This window comes from Tamandua tetradactyla, chromosome 2 (assembly GCF_023851605.1).
Source record: "Tamandua tetradactyla isolate mTamTet1 chromosome 2, mTamTet1.pri, whole genome shotgun sequence".
Classification (NCBI taxonomy): domain Eukaryota; kingdom Metazoa; phylum Chordata; class Mammalia; order Pilosa; family Myrmecophagidae; genus Tamandua; species Tamandua tetradactyla.
This window is the reverse complement of record NC_135328.1, coordinates 205,103,824-205,120,615: the sequence shown is the minus strand read 5'-3', so window position 1 is coordinate 205,120,615 and position 16,792 is coordinate 205,103,824. Positions and strand designations below refer to the sequence as shown.

At 53.2% G+C, this 16,792-nt stretch overlaps 1 protein-coding gene and 1 non-coding gene across 7 annotated transcripts in view; both read right to left on the bottom strand.

Moving 5' to 3' along the window:
• Positions 1–759: 759 nt before the first annotated feature.
• The window catches only part of ECE1 (endothelin converting enzyme 1), a 116,424-nt gene continuing 100,391 nt past the window's right edge, over positions 760–16,792 (bottom strand). For 4 of the 6 annotated variants that reach the window (XM_077150949.1, XM_077150952.1, XM_077150951.1 and 1 more), the window contains 9 exons: positions 14,076–14,186; positions 12,746–12,844; positions 12,192–12,269; positions 10,550–10,653; positions 7,721–7,831; positions 6,994–7,061; positions 6,092–6,282; positions 3,949–4,044; positions 761–3,291 (listed from right to left, as the gene is read on the bottom strand). In XM_077150949.1, coding sequence (XP_077007064.1) covers positions 3,115–3,291; positions 3,949–4,044; positions 6,092–6,282; positions 6,994–7,061; positions 7,721–7,831; positions 10,550–10,653; positions 12,192–12,269; positions 12,746–12,844; positions 14,076–14,186 — 1,035 coding nt within the window. In that variant the 3' untranslated portion in view covers positions 761–3,114. Of the gene's footprint in view, positions 3,292–3,948; positions 4,045–6,091; positions 6,283–6,993; positions 7,062–7,720; positions 7,832–10,549; positions 10,654–12,191; positions 12,270–12,745; positions 12,845–14,075; positions 14,187–16,792 lie in introns of all 6 variants that reach the window. The other 2 variants (XM_077150948.1, XM_077150954.1) reach the window with 2 other exon arrangements.
• Positions 7,965–8,035, bottom strand: TRNAA-UGC (transfer RNA alanine (anticodon UGC)). Its single transcript has one exon. It is a non-coding gene; the product is annotated as a tRNA-Ala (tRNA).

The window sequence follows — 16,792 nt, the reverse complement described above, 5'->3', positions numbered from 1 at the left end:
GGGTGTTCCAGGGGTGGAAAACATATGAACTAAGACATGGGAGCAGGAAAGTGGTCCAATCTGGGTAGAGCACACGTGTGTGTGAGGGCTCGCACCTGTGATAGAGTCATTCCATACATGCTGCACAAATGCTCTGGAGCTGGGCCTGGCACTGGGGACACAGAGGAATATAACCCTGGCCCTCCACTCAAGCTCACAGCCAAGTGAAGGGAGACACCAAGTCAGAGTGGTGTGTACCACGAGAGAGGGAAGCCTGTGTGAGTCCAGTTGATTTGGGCTGGGAGGACAGGAAGGGTTTCCTGGAAGAGGTGATGCTGCACCGGGCACTGGAGGTTGGGTAGGAGTTTATTGGGCAGAGAAGAGCATTCCAGGTAAAAGGAAAACTATGGAAAATGAACGTAAGAAATTCTTCCTCAAAACTTCTTTGAAATCTCTTCCTCCATCCCTGCCCAAGCATCTGAGGCCTTCTGGAAACCCACTGCCAACATCCTTTGTTCCAAAGATAATGGAAAAATTATTTTTACCAGGAGGCTCCTTGGGCCCAGGTAATCCCATGCATCATTTTGACCAGCAGGGGGTGCTCCAGGGATCACACCAATGAGAGAAGAGCAGACAGGTGGGAACAGGAATTGTGTGACCTCTGGCGTTTGTGAAGGTCCAAGGCCTGTGCTCGGGAGAGGAGGCACAGCCAGCCCGGTGAGGTAGGGTGCGCAGCTCGGTGCTTGCAGGGTGGCCTCGCACAGCCCCACTGCCCTGGGAGGACACACTCAGACACATGGCCCTAGGTACAAGTACTTTATTTCAATTACAATAGTGCCACACAAATCTACAGTAGCACAAAACGTAATACAAAAAATAGATTCCCAGCTCCGAACCTCATGTCCATGTACCTGCAGAGCAGCCAGGCCCCTCACACCTCAGTCTTTTTCGAAGCTTGGGAGGGTGGGGAGTGGTAATGGGGGTGTTTCATTTGCTTCCATCCCTGCTGGGGCTGACCCCCCCCCCTCCCCCAGGCCTGAGCAACCCTGAAACAGTGAGTGCTGTCCGGCAGGGCCTCTGGCTGGAGGTCAGATTGTCCATGGTGCTGACCCCTGAGGACAGGGAAGGCAGGAAGGCCAGAGGGTGGGGGGAGAGGAGACACAGAGAGGATGTCAGGGCTGGCAAGGCACGTGTGGCCAGAGCCCAGCTCTAGCCCCTTCTCTGGCTCCTGCCCCATCCTTCCTCTGCGGAGCTACCAGGCCTGCTGTTTGGACAAAGGCCTTGCCTGGGACTCATTTCAAACATCCCTACCCCAGCTCTGGGCTGGTGTAAGTGGGCAGGATAGTAACAGAGCTGTCTGCTCCTTGGGCAAGGAGGACTCTGGTTTCCTGGAGTAGGGGCTGTGCACTGTGGGAGAGGAAGCTTGACCAGGCAGTCCAGGATGCTGGGAGATGGGAGAGCCGTGGTGGGCACTGGCTGTCTCGCCTCAGCCACAGGTGCTTCCCCGGAGGCCCCCAGCGGTGGCCACAAATAGCTCCACCTGTGCAGCCCCAGAGTCTGCTGTTGGGGGAAGCTGTGAGCTGGGGGGTGGGTGGGGGTACATTGCTGGCCTCCTGACACCATGGGCCAGACTGGGATGGAGGAACCCTTCCCTCACAGCCAGCCTCCCACGGCTAAAATCATCCCCCAAAGAAGAGGAGTCTGTGTAGCTGCAAATCTTGTCTTGATTCCACCCAAGGGGCTGAGGCTGGCATGGAAGCCTTAGACCTCTGGTCTCTGAGCTGCTGACCCACAGGCCCGAGCCCCCTGGCTGGCATAAGGTGGCGGGAGCTGCAGGCACTGGGAGCAGAGGGCATGGCCTGTGTTCCAGTCTGGACACTTAGGGGCTTCACCCACGGGCCAAGGGGCTCTGAGGGTGGGAGGCTGCTTCCCTGGGGTGGGGCCCAGGAATGACAACCTCATATAAGGCACTAGAACATGGAGGGCTCGGCCAGCTGAGGTCCTGGGAACCAGGCCCAGGTTGGGGGGTAGGCGAGAGCTCAGAGGAAGGATGTAAGCTCTTGGGTAGACCAGAGCCATTTTCTCTTTTCTCCATCCCCCAGGGAGATGGGATAGGCAAGGCAGACCCCAAAGCAGCTAGGAAGAGGGGAACTGCTGCAGAGAGGCTGCAGGCCCCGGGACAGAGGTGGGTGGCCATGGAGGATGATCAGGAAGAGGACATCTAGAGCAGTGCAGATGTGCAGGGGAGTGCAGCCTCCCAGGGCTCCGGTGGTCCAGGCCTGGGTGCTTGGGTGTCCCTAGCCTGGGTCTGAGGGCCCTGACCTGGCCTCACTCTCCTCAGCCATCCCACCTGTGGCTTTGGGGATCAGAGCATCTTTGCTGGGGTTCCCACTGTCAAACCCTGGGGCTGATGGCAGGCAAGCTGAGGGGGGTGGTGCCAATGAGCTGGGCCTCCTGAGGGCTGCTGCCCGCCTCGCCTCACCCCTCCTCTCTGCCCAGGGGGCTGAAATCACACATCCTGGGACTGATGCGGCTCTCAGACTCGGGGACCTGCCAGTGGCCTGGGAATGGCTGTCTCAGCCAAGCCTGGCAGTGGACAGAAGACAGAGCAGGGGCTTCTCTGTCTACAGGGTCTTCCGTGGTCCACAGGCTATTTAGAAAAATGAACATAATAAATATACTAATCCTTTCCATAAAAAAAAAGTGTTTGAAATGCATTTTTTCCCTGAAGACTTCCAGTGTATTCCACAATGTTTAAAAAATAGTTTCCCCAAAAATATATCTTTAAAGCATTTGACACAGTGGTGTTTGTGGTGTTTCTGCGTGGGATGTGGGCTGGGGCCCAGGCCTGGCGAGCAACCAGCCTGACACCCAAATGCCCGCCAGTCGGCACACGTGTGCCTGGGATGACAGGGTTTTCACGGGGGACCAAACCTCGGATCACACTGAGAACCCACAGCGCAGGCTCGGTTCTGGTAGAAAACCCTCCGGTGCAGGGAAGGGTGCCCGGGGCGGCCAAGGGGGCTGGGCGATGTCCTGGACGCTGGGCGGAGGGGGCAGACTTCCTGGCCCCAGCCTGGGAGCTCGTCCTCGGCCCCTTCGCCTCCTCCTTCTCGGCTCCTGGCGCTCCGCCCCTTACCAGACTTCACACTTGTGCCGGGGGTTCATGGGCGAGCCGGGCGGGCAGTGGAAGTGCTCCGAGAACTCCTTGGAGTTGGAGATGGAGCCGATGACCCGGAAGCGCGAGGGGCTGTGAGGATCCGTGATGAGGCCTTCGTGGGAGCTCTCGGGCGTGCGGACGGAACACCAGACCTTCGCGCGGGGCAACAAGGGAGAGCTGTGGTGACTGTGGGCCACCGAGGCCGCCAGGCTGCCCCGGGACACCTGGTGCCGAGACCCCAGGGGTCAGGAGGGCCCTCCAAGCGGGTGAGGAAGAGAGCGTGGGCTGGTGCGCCCCCCCTCCCAGCCTCCGCCAAGGCCACTGTTTCCAAACGGCATCCCTTCAGCCGCAGCAGCATCTCTGCCTGTCTGAAGGATTCAATTTTGCCTGGAAAAGGGCTTCTGCTCCAAAAGCAGTTGGCAAACCCTGGATTGAATCCTGACCTTTGTCCCCTGGGCAGAGCAAACTGTCTAATGGCCTAGTAGTGCTGGGAGCTATAAACTGGATGCCCAAATCAAGGGACAATGTGGAGCATTTAGACTTGAAGAAATTTCTACCACCCCAGGTCCATCCCCTCATCCCCCCATCTACCCAATGCAGGAATCTTCTTCATAGCATTTCTGGCCCTTCTTTGAATCTCCCCAATGACAAGGAGCTCACCTCCTTACAGGGAAGCCATCCTGTGGACAGCCCAAAGGGTCAGGAAGTTCTTTATTTGAGAGGGAACGGGCCTTTTGACAATCAGAGCTCCCAGAAAGTCAAGATGGCAGAACGTGCCTGTGTCTGGCAATTGTTCCTCGTGAACTCACCTGTGCAAATCCCAGGAAGAAGAGCTGGTCATTGGTGAGACCCAGGGTGGGCAGCGTCTGCTCGGGCCCATTCTTCTTCACCCAGTTCTGGTAAGCCTGGGAGGAGCGAAAACCCAAACTCAGGGGTTCCCGAGAAACAGCAGCAGCCAGGATGTGGCCAGGGCAGCCACGCGGGGATCTCGGGCAGCTCCACCCTGTCGGGGCAGGGTCTGGCTCCTGGGTCTGGCCTCAGCCTAGAGGAGCCTGTCGCCCTTTCACACTCATTTGGAAGGCACCTGTGTGCGGGCTGACGGCTCCCAATGCCATCAGTGTACTCACAGCTCTCAAGTGTGTTTACACCTTCTGCTCCAGCCTCTGCCTGATCTGTGTATTTAATCACCCTGGCTGGTTCTCCATGAGGCACAGCAGACTTAACATGGCCCAAATGGAATGCAGAATGATACCTATCACACACACACGCACACACCAAGTGTCTCCTGTCCTTGTAAATGGCACCACCAACTAACTACCCAGTGGCTTAGGCCAAGAAACCAGAACTTTTCACTTTTTTCTTTCAAGCAAACCAAACACCCCAAACGTGATCACCTCTCCCTCTTCTCATTACTATACTCCATCTCTTGCCTGAACCATTGCAACAACTCTCTCCCTAAACTCCTTGACTCAAACTGATCCAGCCCCAGTTCCCTCTCCACATAGCAATTTCAGTGATTCTTCTGAAGCAGGGGTCAGCAAACTTCTTCCGTAAAGGCCCAGTCAGCCTCTGCTGCAACTATTCAGCTCTGCCGTGTGGGGTAAAAGCGGCTGCAGGCAACATGTGAACAAATGGGCTTTTCTGTGTCCAAGAAAACATCCTTTACAAAGAACCAGGTGGCAGGTGGGATTTGACCTACAGGCTGTGCATACGCTGACTCATTTTAAAGGATAAATTAGATCATGTCATCCCTCTATTTAAAAACCCCAAAAAGCCTTTGGGCTCCCTCTGCATCCCAGATACAACCTCACCTGCAGCCCTGCATCCCCTCCAATCAGCCCCCTGACCCCTCTTCCTGTCCTTGAACGTGCTGGACCTGTGCCCATCTGTTGGCCACTGCAGTTTCTTTTGCCGAGACTTTCCCTGCCAATTCCCCATCGTTTAGGACTCAATTTAAATGTCCCTTCCAGAAGGCTTACCTGATCACTCCCTTCCCCGTTATTCTTTATTACTTTACCCTACTTTATAGTCTTTACCCTATCAACACCTGCCATTACTGATTTATTTAGGTCTTTATTGCCAAAGAACAGTAAAGTTCAGTACAGTACAGTCTTTTTTTTTTTTTTGCATGGGCAGGCTCCAGGAGTTGAACCCAGGTCTCTGGCATGGCAGGCAAGAACTCGGCCTGCTCAGCCACCGCCCTGCCCTGCAGTACAGTTTTATTGACTGATGGGCTAAATTTAGGTAAGTTGCCTGATATCTCTGGGCTCAGTTTCCTCATCGGTAACATGGGGACTGTGAGGCCTAATTGTAAAGTGTGGGAGGGACTATGGCACAGGATCTGGCCTATGGTCAGGCTCTTGGTGTTGCAGCTCTTCCCGTCAGGGTCAGGAGGAACCCTGGCACTGCTCTCCTAGCAGACACCTCCTCCTTCTGTCCGTCCATCCCTCCCACCAGCCAGCACTTCTGAGTGCCTCCTGGGCTAAGCTCTTCCGCACGTGTTATCTTGTTTCATCTCCCTAACCACCCAGTGCTGCGGGAATGGTCTTCAAGCCAAGCAAACTGGGGCTCAAGGAGTTAACGGAACTAACTACCGAACAGGATTTGAACCCAGGGCTGGCCCCATGTGCAACAACCCCGGCCCCTGGGCCTCACTTCTCCTTCGGTGTCCCCTGTGGAGCCCCCGAGCCCACCCCATCTGACTCAGTGGTGCCCTTCCCTGCACGACGGGGTCTGCAGGCGGCTCCAGCCCAAGCAGACTCAAGAGTGGAAAGATCCTGGGTGCTAAGCTCTGGGCCGGGTCCTTTCACGGGCACCATCAATGGGTCCTCCTCCCCACCGGCCTCACAGACAAGGCCTCTGAGGCTCCAGGGCCTTTCCTGACGAGGGGTGGGACAGACCCAGACCCGGGGCCCGGCGGGGGGCGGGGGCGGGGGGGGGCCAGGCTCCTACCCGATAGGCTGCCTTGAGGCCCCCGTTATCGGCGATGTTCTCCCCGAGGGTGTGCCGCCCGTTCACCGGCTCCCCATTCACGCTGTAGTTGCTGTACTGCTCCACCATGCACTCGGTCTGCTGCTTGAAAGCCTCCACGGACGAGTTCTTCCACCAGGGCCGCAGGTTCCCGTCCTTGTCGTACTCCCGTCCTGCACGGGCAGAGGGCGGCCCGGGTCAAGGAGGAGGGGTGGCAGGGCGAGCTGAGAAATGGGCTCAGCCGGCTGTCCACCAGCACAGGGAGATGATGCCTGACCGAATTTCAAAGGAGAAGGATGGATGAGCCAGTCAGAGGCAGCCAGAGGATGGAGAGAAGTGAGCCTGGCAAAGCATGTTCGAAGTTTCAATGGGCCTGGCTTTATTTTCAAGACTGGCTGAGGCCTCTGACCCCACGTGAGGGATGCCCAGGACGTGGTTGATGCAGTTCGCAGCAGCCGGGTCACAGACAGTGCCTGACCACTGAGGTCTCTGCCTCTTCCGGCTTGGCTCAGAGGTCCCAGTGGCAGAAGGCAATGAGGAGGACTGTGGACGTCAGCTAGTGAGGAGGGCAGGTAGACCGGGGGAATCCCTGGAGCAGTGGAGAAACGCAGGCTCCCTATGGGCTGCTAACACGCACCGTCACGTCAGCACGGTCCACGGGCAGGGGCTTCCCCACCCTACTACCGCATCAGGACAAGGCCACGGAGGCCTGAACACGTGGCAGGACCTGCTAACGTTCAGGCAACTGACAGGTGGCAGAGCCAGCACTTGAGTCCAGATGCCTCTGCCCCCAAAGCTAAGACCCTTAGCTGTGAAGGGAGCAGAAAGCAGAGGCAATGGGGCTGGATGGGCCTCGGGTGAAGGAGACCCCAAGGAGCCTGTACCTTGATCGTCAAAAGCATGGGTCAGCTCGTGCCCCACGACGACGCCAATGCCACCGAAGTTCAAGGCCCTGGAGGAGGGGGACACAGAGAAGAGGGTGATGGCGTGAGGGGAGGGCCTCTCATTCTTGCCCAATTACCTGACCCTCCCTTCCTGCCCGGGGAGCAGCCCCTGGGAGGCTGGGCAGGGTCTGCTGTGGTTGGCTGGTCACTGCTGGGTGCCGAGCACCGTGCTGGGGCTTGACATGACTGCACCGTCCTCTTCTGTCACCTCAGAGGAGTTTGGCATCATTAACCAACTCCCCAGTGAGAAAAACCGTGGTTTGGTTTTCATGTTGTCCAAGGGCCACGTGTTCAGGTTCAAACCCAAAACTGTGTGGATTTCATTTCTGAGAGGTAGCTTCACTCTTCCCAACTCTAGCTATGGCTATGTTAAAACATTTCTGCTACGCAGGGCCCTGACTCCATACCATGCCCCCAAGATCTCACTGTGGGGAGATCCAAAATTGTCCCAGATCCCAAACCCCTGGAGGAAAGCGAAGGGAGCAGGATGCTGTTTTCTCTGCCACTTCTCTGAAAATCCCATGTTATTTGGACCACTGGGACAAGGATCGGTCAGTGAGACAGACTTTGTCGTGTGGCTAGCTGCGGGCCACGGGGTTAGACGGGGCCAGGGGTCTGCTGAGGGGCAGGGGAAGGAGGTGGGGCGGGAGCAGCAGAGGCATCCTACTTGGGTGAGGAGCGGGTGTAGAACGGCGCCTGCAGGATCCCGGCTGGAAACACGATCTCGTTCTTGGTGGGAGAGTAGTAAGCGTTCACCATGGGGGGCGTCATGCTCCACCTGCAAGGGGCATGTAAGGTCAGCTCTCAGGCATGGCCGGAGGGGCTGGGGCAGCGGGGCAGCCGACTAGAGGGGCCAGGTGCACACATCTGCGAGGACATCCACGCAGGGGTGATTTGTTTTTTCGGGGGAGTGCACGGTCCGGGAATTGAACCCGGGTCTCCTGCATGCAAGGCGAGCTTTCTACCACTGAACCACCCGTGCCCTCAGCAGACCACACTTTCAGGGATCATTTCTATAGTCTAGAGCGCTATTTTTGAGAGGAGAAAACTTGAAAACACCCAAATGTCTGAAACATGGGATGGATAAAATAAGTGCTATCACGCTGACACAGTGGAATGCTGAGCCTCTTGACAAAGAGCTTTAGGTATTGAAAAGTCACCTTTGTCATCGTCTAGGCTCAAACTGTATCTCTCAGCAGTTCTCAAAGGGTGGCTGTGGGTCTCTGGGAAGGGTGGGGGGGCAAGATCCTTTCAGAGGTCTGCAAGGTCAAAATTATTTTCATAATATTAAGATGTCATTGCCTTTTCCACTGTGTTGACATTTACAATGATGCAAATGGCAGGTATAAGTGCTGGTGCCTTAGAAAAAATCAATGCAGGTGTTCCAGCAGTCACCGTGTTGGGGAGCAGTAGGTAATCAAGGTGAAGCAAAAACAGCACCATTTTTAATTAAGAATTTCCTGGGTGAAAAACATAATTACTAATTTCATTAAATCTAGACCTTTACATATTTTAATATTCTATGTAACCAAATGGGAAGCAGACATAAAGCACTTCTGTTTTGTCATGGAACACCAATTTTATACGCGAGGACTGATAAACTATGGAAATTCAGACTTGGGTGTTTGGCAACTGATACTATGAGTTGCCAATGACAAATTCAAGGTTTCAAGCAAAAATTTTATCAGTTACTATACACTTGCCAGCTTCCCAAAACTCAGAAGACTTTTCTCATGATATCAGTAGTAACATTTTTAAAAGATCACTTTTTTTTTCATTTTGCAAAATGAAAGCATCAACCCTTGAAAGACCTATAACATCAGTGAACCACTGTTTTCCAAATGACTAACACATGATGTTACAAAATCATGCATGGGTAAAAAGATGTATTCAAAGTGAAAAACGTGCCAATGGATTTTAATGTAAAAGAAACCGAAATGTTTACAGAAATGGTTTCAGACTCTACAAGGCAACTATCTTTGAGAAACTACTACTGTCGAGCCAGAGAAGAATAGGTACAAGAACCATCCCTTTCCAACTATTTATCTATGTGAAGCTAGATTTTTAAAATATGTCTTAAAATAACGTAATGCAAAGGACTGAATGCAAAGACAGATGAGACTCCTGCCATCTTCTATCAAGCCGGACATTAAAGAGATTTGTGAAAAAAGTAAAACAATACCTCTCTTCTCACTTATTTGGGTTTTCATTTTATTTTTCATAAAATAAAATTTTCACAAAAATTGATGTAACCCACACAAACAAAAGCTCTTTGAGGTCCGGTAATTTTTAGGAGTGCAGACGGGTCCTGAGACCAAAAGTCTGACAGTGATAATCTATCATAATGAAATATTTGAACTCTCAATTCCCTGGTGTAGAGGGGCCAGGGAGAAGCGGAGTGAGACAGAAGGGACGTTCTCCCCAAGAGCCCACACGGGTGCCCTTCTCCTCTGGGAGACCCCACAGAGTTATGCTAAGGGGTGCCTGAAGCCATGGAAGCATACTGAAAAATTTGCAACACCTTATTTATATTCAAATGATCATGGATACATTAATAGGTAGGAGACAACATTTACATGAATTTACGAACTAAATGAAAAGACTTCGGATAAATTCCCAACCTTGTCACTGTGCCTGTGCCAAATTCGGGAGGTAAAAGCCCAGCGTCTTGCTCCACTTGGGGACACCCAGGTTGAATTTGGGGAACGTGAAGGAAGCAGGATGTGCGAACCCATGTGGCCACAAGAGGGCATCAGAGGAAAAAGAATTTGCTTTGCTCTTTTAGTAAGAATTATTCCACAAAATGTTTTAGGAATTTAGTGAGCATAGTCTCAGGACCAATGCTGGACTGACTACGTCTTTTCTGAGGAGACTATTGAAAAGAAAAAAAGATTCCCAGGTCTCACTGAGATTATTCTGATTTAAGGTCTGGGGGAGGGACCAGGAAGCTGTATTTTTGAAGAGTTCCAGGGCCTGTCTAGAAACTTCCCTGTGTTTCTGCCTATGGGGAACTGTCCCGGAGAAACCACCACTCCCTTTGGTAAGGAGTTACAGGAAACCAGCCCTTGCCGAGGGCCTTCTCTGTGCCCGACACTCTCTAGGAGTCCTCACATTTATTGTCGCAACAACCTAAGAGCCAGCTACGCCCGTCCCGTTTCACAGATAAGTGAAGGCTCCGAAGGTGGAGGTGGCCGGGCTGGGCCGCGCTGCCAGGACTGCTCACTCCGCCAGCAGGCTGGGCAGGAACAGACAGACCCGGCCCCCCACCCCGCCCCGCCCTGCCCCAGCACCTGGCTGGCCCACACCTCTGTGTTCTTTCTTTCCTCATCTGAAAAGTGGGGATAAAAGAGTCTTCACTCTTCAGAGGGCCCTCACGGCAGTGAAGCAATGCAAGGCTGAATAAATGTGAGCTCAGCCCAGGGCAACCCCAGCTCCCAGAAGCCAGCGCCTTCCCAGGGAGAACCGGGGATGGGGGTCCCGGCGGGTGAGGACTCACTGATCTCGGTTGGGAGCTTTCCTGAGCTGGTCGGCAGTGACCCGCCATGAGAAGTTGAAAAATCGCATGGCATTCTCGAAGTAGAGGTCTGGAACTGCAGTATACTGGAAAGAGAAAGCGGTCACAGGATCAGACAGCACCCAGGCCAGGGGCCCTCAAATCCTCCAGTGCAAACCCCTCGGAGAACAGAGGGAAGTGAGACCCAAAGAGGTTACAGGATTGGCCTGCAAGCTGGAGACCGGAACAGCGGGCTTGGGGCTGCGGGCTCGGCCCCTTTGCTTGGCCCTCACCCTAACGGAGCCTAGCACCAATTCTCCCCCTTAAGGACACACTGTGACCTTCAGCCAGGGGCCAGCCAGCAGTGTCCTGGGGCTGCAGGATGCCCCACAGAGCGCCTGGGCCTTAGGCAAGAAATATCTCCAGCATTGTCCAAGTGAATTTCTGGTAACGATGGAGAAATTCCATGTCTGTGCTGTCCAATGTGACAGACGCTAGCTGCAGGTGGCCCCTGAGCATTTCTAATGTGGCCAGTGCTACTGAGAAACTGAATTTTAAATTTTACCTAATTTTAATTTATGTAAACACAAATTAATTAAATGGCCGTATGTGCTTTATAGCTACCATCCTAGACAGCCCAGATCTAATAAATCCAGCCCGGATCTCTTTCCTCCGAAATGTCCTGGGACAGGCATGATTCCACACCCTCCTCATCACCCAGCCCAGCCGTTTAGCTACTGACAGTTGCAAAGTCCTCCCTTAGATCCACTCTAGATCTTTCTAGCTTTACATCAGGGCTTTGGTAAACCTGGGGTACTCAGGGGCAGGGCTCTGATCCTGGGCTGTTCCCAGGATGATATCTGCAGTTATTCTCCAGGAAAAGGTTGGAGGATGAGTTCCATAGTCTCAAAAGTAATTCTAGCATTCTTAGGTTTTACCTATAACCATGACAAACGGTTATTATAATTTCAAAAAAGCTTCAAATGACAAATTTCAATCATAGGAAGACACAAAACTATCTTTCGAGAAGGAAGCACCATCTATTTAAAGGGATGAACTGCCGGGAGTTCTAACCAGCAGGGATATATCAACAACCCTTGTTGCCTAAATTAAGCTAAAAAATGCTCTGGGATTTATGCTTTCTCTTTCCCCAAAGCATTTCAAGGTCAAAATCAGAGGTCCAAGTTACTTTGGAGAGTTGAGGGAGGACCCCATGGATATAAGACAATTCTGAGGGGTGGGGAAGGAGGAGGGAATGTGAGGGGCCCCATTCTTTGCCCCATCATCTGCTGTTTCAGGGGTGCCTTTGATCTGTAGGTCCTAAGATCTGTGCTCGTCCCCTGCATTGTTTCCTCCTTCTCATATGGGGCTGACATTGCCACACGGCACTTGGCATGGGATCTGGCCTTGACTGCTGGGCAGCAGCCAGTGGTGGGTCCAGAGGCAGGGGCCTCCCGCTGGCCCAGGACAGGAAGGAGCAGGGAACGGTCCCCTCATGCCTGATCCACCTCCAAACCCTACACCACAATCATCTCTGGATGTCTCAACAGCCACGGTGTCTGCAGCACCCCATCCAGACCTCTTTCTAAGCAGGGACGCCCAGGGGCCGGGAGAAAATGCAAGGGGGTGGGTGGAGGCCACTCACATCGTTGAACACTTTGTCCAGCTCCTTGGGGTCCATGATGAAGTTGGGGTAGCCGATCATGTTGTAGATTGCGTCCGCCTGGACGGGAAAGACACGGAGGACAGTGAGCGCCAAGCTGCACTGGCCAGGCTGGCCCCCAGGTCTGCGGGCACCCAGCTCGGAGTCTGGGTCCAGGGAAGTAGGCCAGGCTCCTCGGCCTCAGGGCTCCCCCATTTCTCCCTCAGGAGACCCCGCTCTTGGCTAACTTCTCTTCATCCTTTGGGTCTCTGCTTGAACATCACCTCCTAAGGGAGCCTTCTCTAAGCCCTACACCTCTGGAAACCACCGGCTCCCTTGCTCTCGGTCAGGCAGGTCACATCTTGCATTTTTTTTCCTTGCACACCTTTGGTTTTTTTTTACACAGTCATTTGTGCAATCACGTGTTGAAGGCCATCCCTCCATCCTGCCGGACTGGGTGTTGCCTGGAGGCAGGGAGAGTGTCCATGCTCTGCTCTCCTGATGTCCCTCCTCCACCCGCCCTCTGGGGAGCCCAAGTGACCCCATGCTAGAGCCACCTTTTCCTTGGCAGACTTCCGAGTGTCTTCATCCATCCACTTCAAGGTGCTCAGGCTTTCCTCAAATGCCTTCTTGATCTCCAAGATTATCTCGCTGGCCTAGGAGACAGATGCTATACCAGTCAGGCCTGGGCACTGGACTTGCCTAAATGTAACAGGCACCCTGTGCACAGGGATTTCGCTGAGACAGTGACTAAACACAGGGCTTGGCTGAAAGCCTCAGGCTCCTAGGTCCTGGGCCAAGGAGAGCCATAGCCATTGCTCTCCAAACTGTTCCCTGGAACACTACTGTCCTGCACGACCATAATGGATTTCCATACATAGGGTTCCATGGTCAAAGAGGCTTGGGACAAGCTTCAGGAAAGTGAGAAAAGTCTCTTCGCTGCAGGACTTCTCAGAGCCTTTAGCGTGCTTATATGCACTATGATTCTTTTGGAGAGGGTTCACATACGTAGGCTTTCCTAAACGTAGTAGACCACAGAGCTCCTTTTTTGGATGGAATGGGCTTTAAAATCTAGAGAACCAGTGTTCTGAGGCACAGTTTCAGAAATGTCAAGCTCAGGTTGGAGACGAAGAGCTCACAGGGAGACCCAAAGGCAGAAAAGAGAAGTTCAAAGATTCTAGGGAAGGCAGGGTCATGCAGCAGAGAGAACAGAGGGACTGACATCCACAGACCTCGACTCAGCTTCTGCCTCAGCCACCTAAATAAGTCTCAGTTTGCTAGCCTTTACCTGCAGGTAACATCTACATTACTAATAACAGCAGCTACAACTACAATGATAATATATGGCGGTTATTTATTGGGCCCTTATTTTGGACCAAGTGCTACCTTTTGCTTGTAACATCTCATTTAAATGCCCCTGTGGGATGGGCCTCCCACCTCCATGTCACGAATGAGGTGAGAATACTGTCTCAAGTCAACCAGCCAGCTGTGGTGGAGGAGGAGGTGAGCTCAGGCGTGGCTGTTTGCATGGCACTTAACCTGGAAGTTCCTCTGCCTCTCTAGAACAAACCTGCTACCTGTAGAGTAAGAAAAATGTCACGCCCCTGGGCTGGAGCTGCTCTGCCCACATGATCTCAGCCCCTGAAGGTGGAGATGCCTACAATGACCCTGAAGGGTTGAATGAGATAATCAAGTGCCTGCCGCTCAGCCAGCAATAACCGCATTATTCAAGTCTTAGAAACACAGCCTTTGGATTAAGGCTGGAGCCTTGGCATTCTCTGCAGGGGAGAAGGAGAGGTCCAGCGAGGACCAGAGAGCGGTCAAGTCCTCGAGGGGCTGTGGTAGGCACACTGTGTCACTGCCCATGTCCACAGAGGAGGCACTTACTATGTTCTTGCTGTCCTCGGCAAAAGTTGCTTTGACAAACATGGGTCCCAGGGCAAAGCCGAGGTTGTTTTCTGTGTCACTCACACAAAACTTCCAGCGAGGAAGACAGGTCTGGAAAACACAAAGGTAAGGAGTTCCTTGGCTCTAGTTCTTTTTCCCAAATGCTTTCTATCCGGGAGGCAGTACCATCTGGGGCCTGCGCTTCCTCCCAGAACTTTAGGGAGACCCTTTCTCACCCAGTGGAAGTTATTTTAGGCACTGGACCAAGAGGTCATGGAAAATCCCTCAGCACCACCATCTACCACTTCCTGAAAGCCAGGCTCTGTGATCAGTAGTACTTCACCATCGATATCTCACCGAGCCATCAAAATGTCATGAGAGGCAGCCCTGCCAGGCTGCTCGGCAGAGGAAAGAACAAAAACAAGAAAGAGGAAGTTACTGGTCCAGGGCCCCAAGGCGAGTGAGGGCTGTGGCTGGGACCAGAGTTCAACCTGTCTGATCCCAAACCCCAGTGCTCTTGTCCCTACACTGTCCTGCCTTCATGGAGGACACAAAGAACCTTGGGAAGTTACTGTATCCAGCCCCGAGAACAGGAAACCTTTCAGAAGGCCAGGACCCCAACTGCATTTTAAAGCCTCTTAGAGAAAGGACAGTCTCAGCAGCATTCATTAACTCACATATCCAGCGTTGTCCAAGCAGTTCCTGTGTGCCCTGACTACGCTGGGTCTTTGGAATCTGGAGATGAACTGGCCATGGGTCTCGCCCTCAAAGGTCTCCTAACGGCACATCCCGTGGGAGAACAACCCGTGGAAGCAATGACACCAGCAGCAAAGGTGGCCAATGTTTACTGCCTGCTGGGCCCCTCCCATGTGTCTGCATGCACGTTCCCACATATCCTCATCATAACCCTACAGCACAGTTATGATCATAGCACCCTCTACAGATAAGGAAACTGAGGCACAGAGAGGTTAAATCACCAAGTGGGTGAGGTGGGATCTGAACCCAGGCAGTGTGGTGGTTCCAGGGTCTTCCCTCAGAGAGGCCACATTCACTGCCTACAGATCATGAAACACAGGGGAGTGCTAAAGGATGATGAGGAAAGTCTGCAAAGGAGCCAAGGGTCGGGTCAGCCTGACGGTCAGCCAGCGTTCTTCTCCACACTGACCCTTGAGCTGAGTCTGGGAAGATAAGAAGCTGGCAGCCAGCCAGCCTCTCTGCCTGGATTGCCTGTCTTTCCACTTCTTTGTAACACAAGGAGCACTGAGCAAGGGGAAGGGGGGGGGGCATGGTTAACCATGGGGGTGCCTGCCTCCTTGCTGGAACTTTCACTTCATAAAGCAATGATAACTGAAGATGAACAGCCGGTGCACACTGCTGCAGCCTTTAGGAGACTTTCCTTGGATGGCTTTGTGGAATGTGAGCCAACCCTGGGGTAAGCAGGGCAGCAGCTATTTACCCCTTTTAAAGATGAGAAAACTGACCTCCTTCCTCTCCCCTGCTACCCAAAAGTGAGGGCCGAGTTTGTGTGGTTAGAAAAGCGTACCTCAAACCCTGATTCCCTGGCCCGCAGCTCCCTGCCATTCCTGATGCCACACTCCCTCCCTACATGACATCCACGATCCAGTGCTTTCCCAAACAGAGGTCATTCCCCAGGGCCCTGTGAGGTGAGACCAGGGATTATCCCAAATTACAGATGAGCAAGTAGAGACTCAGGGAGGTACAAGGATCAGCCCGAGCGCACACTGCCAGGATGTGGCTTTGAGATCTCTGGACATGAGCAGGATGGAACTGGTCTGGGAGGAATGAGGGGACAACTGGAGCACTGCCCATCACTGGGGGCAGGGCATCTGTGACCCCTGGCTCAGAGCTTCCTGCTCTGTGGTCTCCCACCTGCCCTGCCTCCCGTGGGGCCTCCCTGTGCCCCACCCACTCTGAGCTCCAAGCAACTCACAATAGCACCCCTTCCTTTGAACCTGGCCCAGCGAGGCTCATTTTTAATTTTCATCTTCTGCAGAGCAGAGGCTGGGTAGCACAGCACTTAGGAGCATGTACCGTGGAACCAGATGTGCCAGGGACCGAGAGCCAGCTCTCTCCACTTTGGAGCTACATGACTCTACACAAGTCCCTTCACTTCATCATGGGCCTCATCTGTAAAATGGGATAATGAAAACAGTTCCTAACACAGAACTATTGTAGGAATCCTCTGAGATAACACCTATAAAGGGGAAACATCCTTGTAGGAATCTGCTAAAAAAAAATACCTCCAAAGGGTAAATTTCTAATGACAGTATCTTTTATTATTATTGTCGTCATTATTAGTGAGTAGCTGAAAGTGGGTAAAAGTTGAAGACATACAGACTTACAGACAGACATACTTCTTTGCTAGGCTTGGGAAAGTCCCTTTTCCTCCCTGAGCCTCGGTTTCCTCATCTGTACCCTGGGAAGGTTGGCGCTGATACAGGCAGAGCTCTGGGCACACACTGACCCTCCACCCATAAAGCCATCTCTTGAGCTGTTATCCTGGGTCCCAATTAGACTCTTTCTAGGGGACCAGGTTTCAGATGACAGAACCCAGGTCATGTCTAGGACCCAAAGAGCCCCTTAGGGCTGGTCCCAGGTAGGTGCCGGTGGAGCAGGAAGGCGGGTCAGCCAGGCAGGGCCGTCAACCCCCCACTGCCCCTTGTCCTTTTCCACAAGACCAGGGTAGCTGTTGTGGC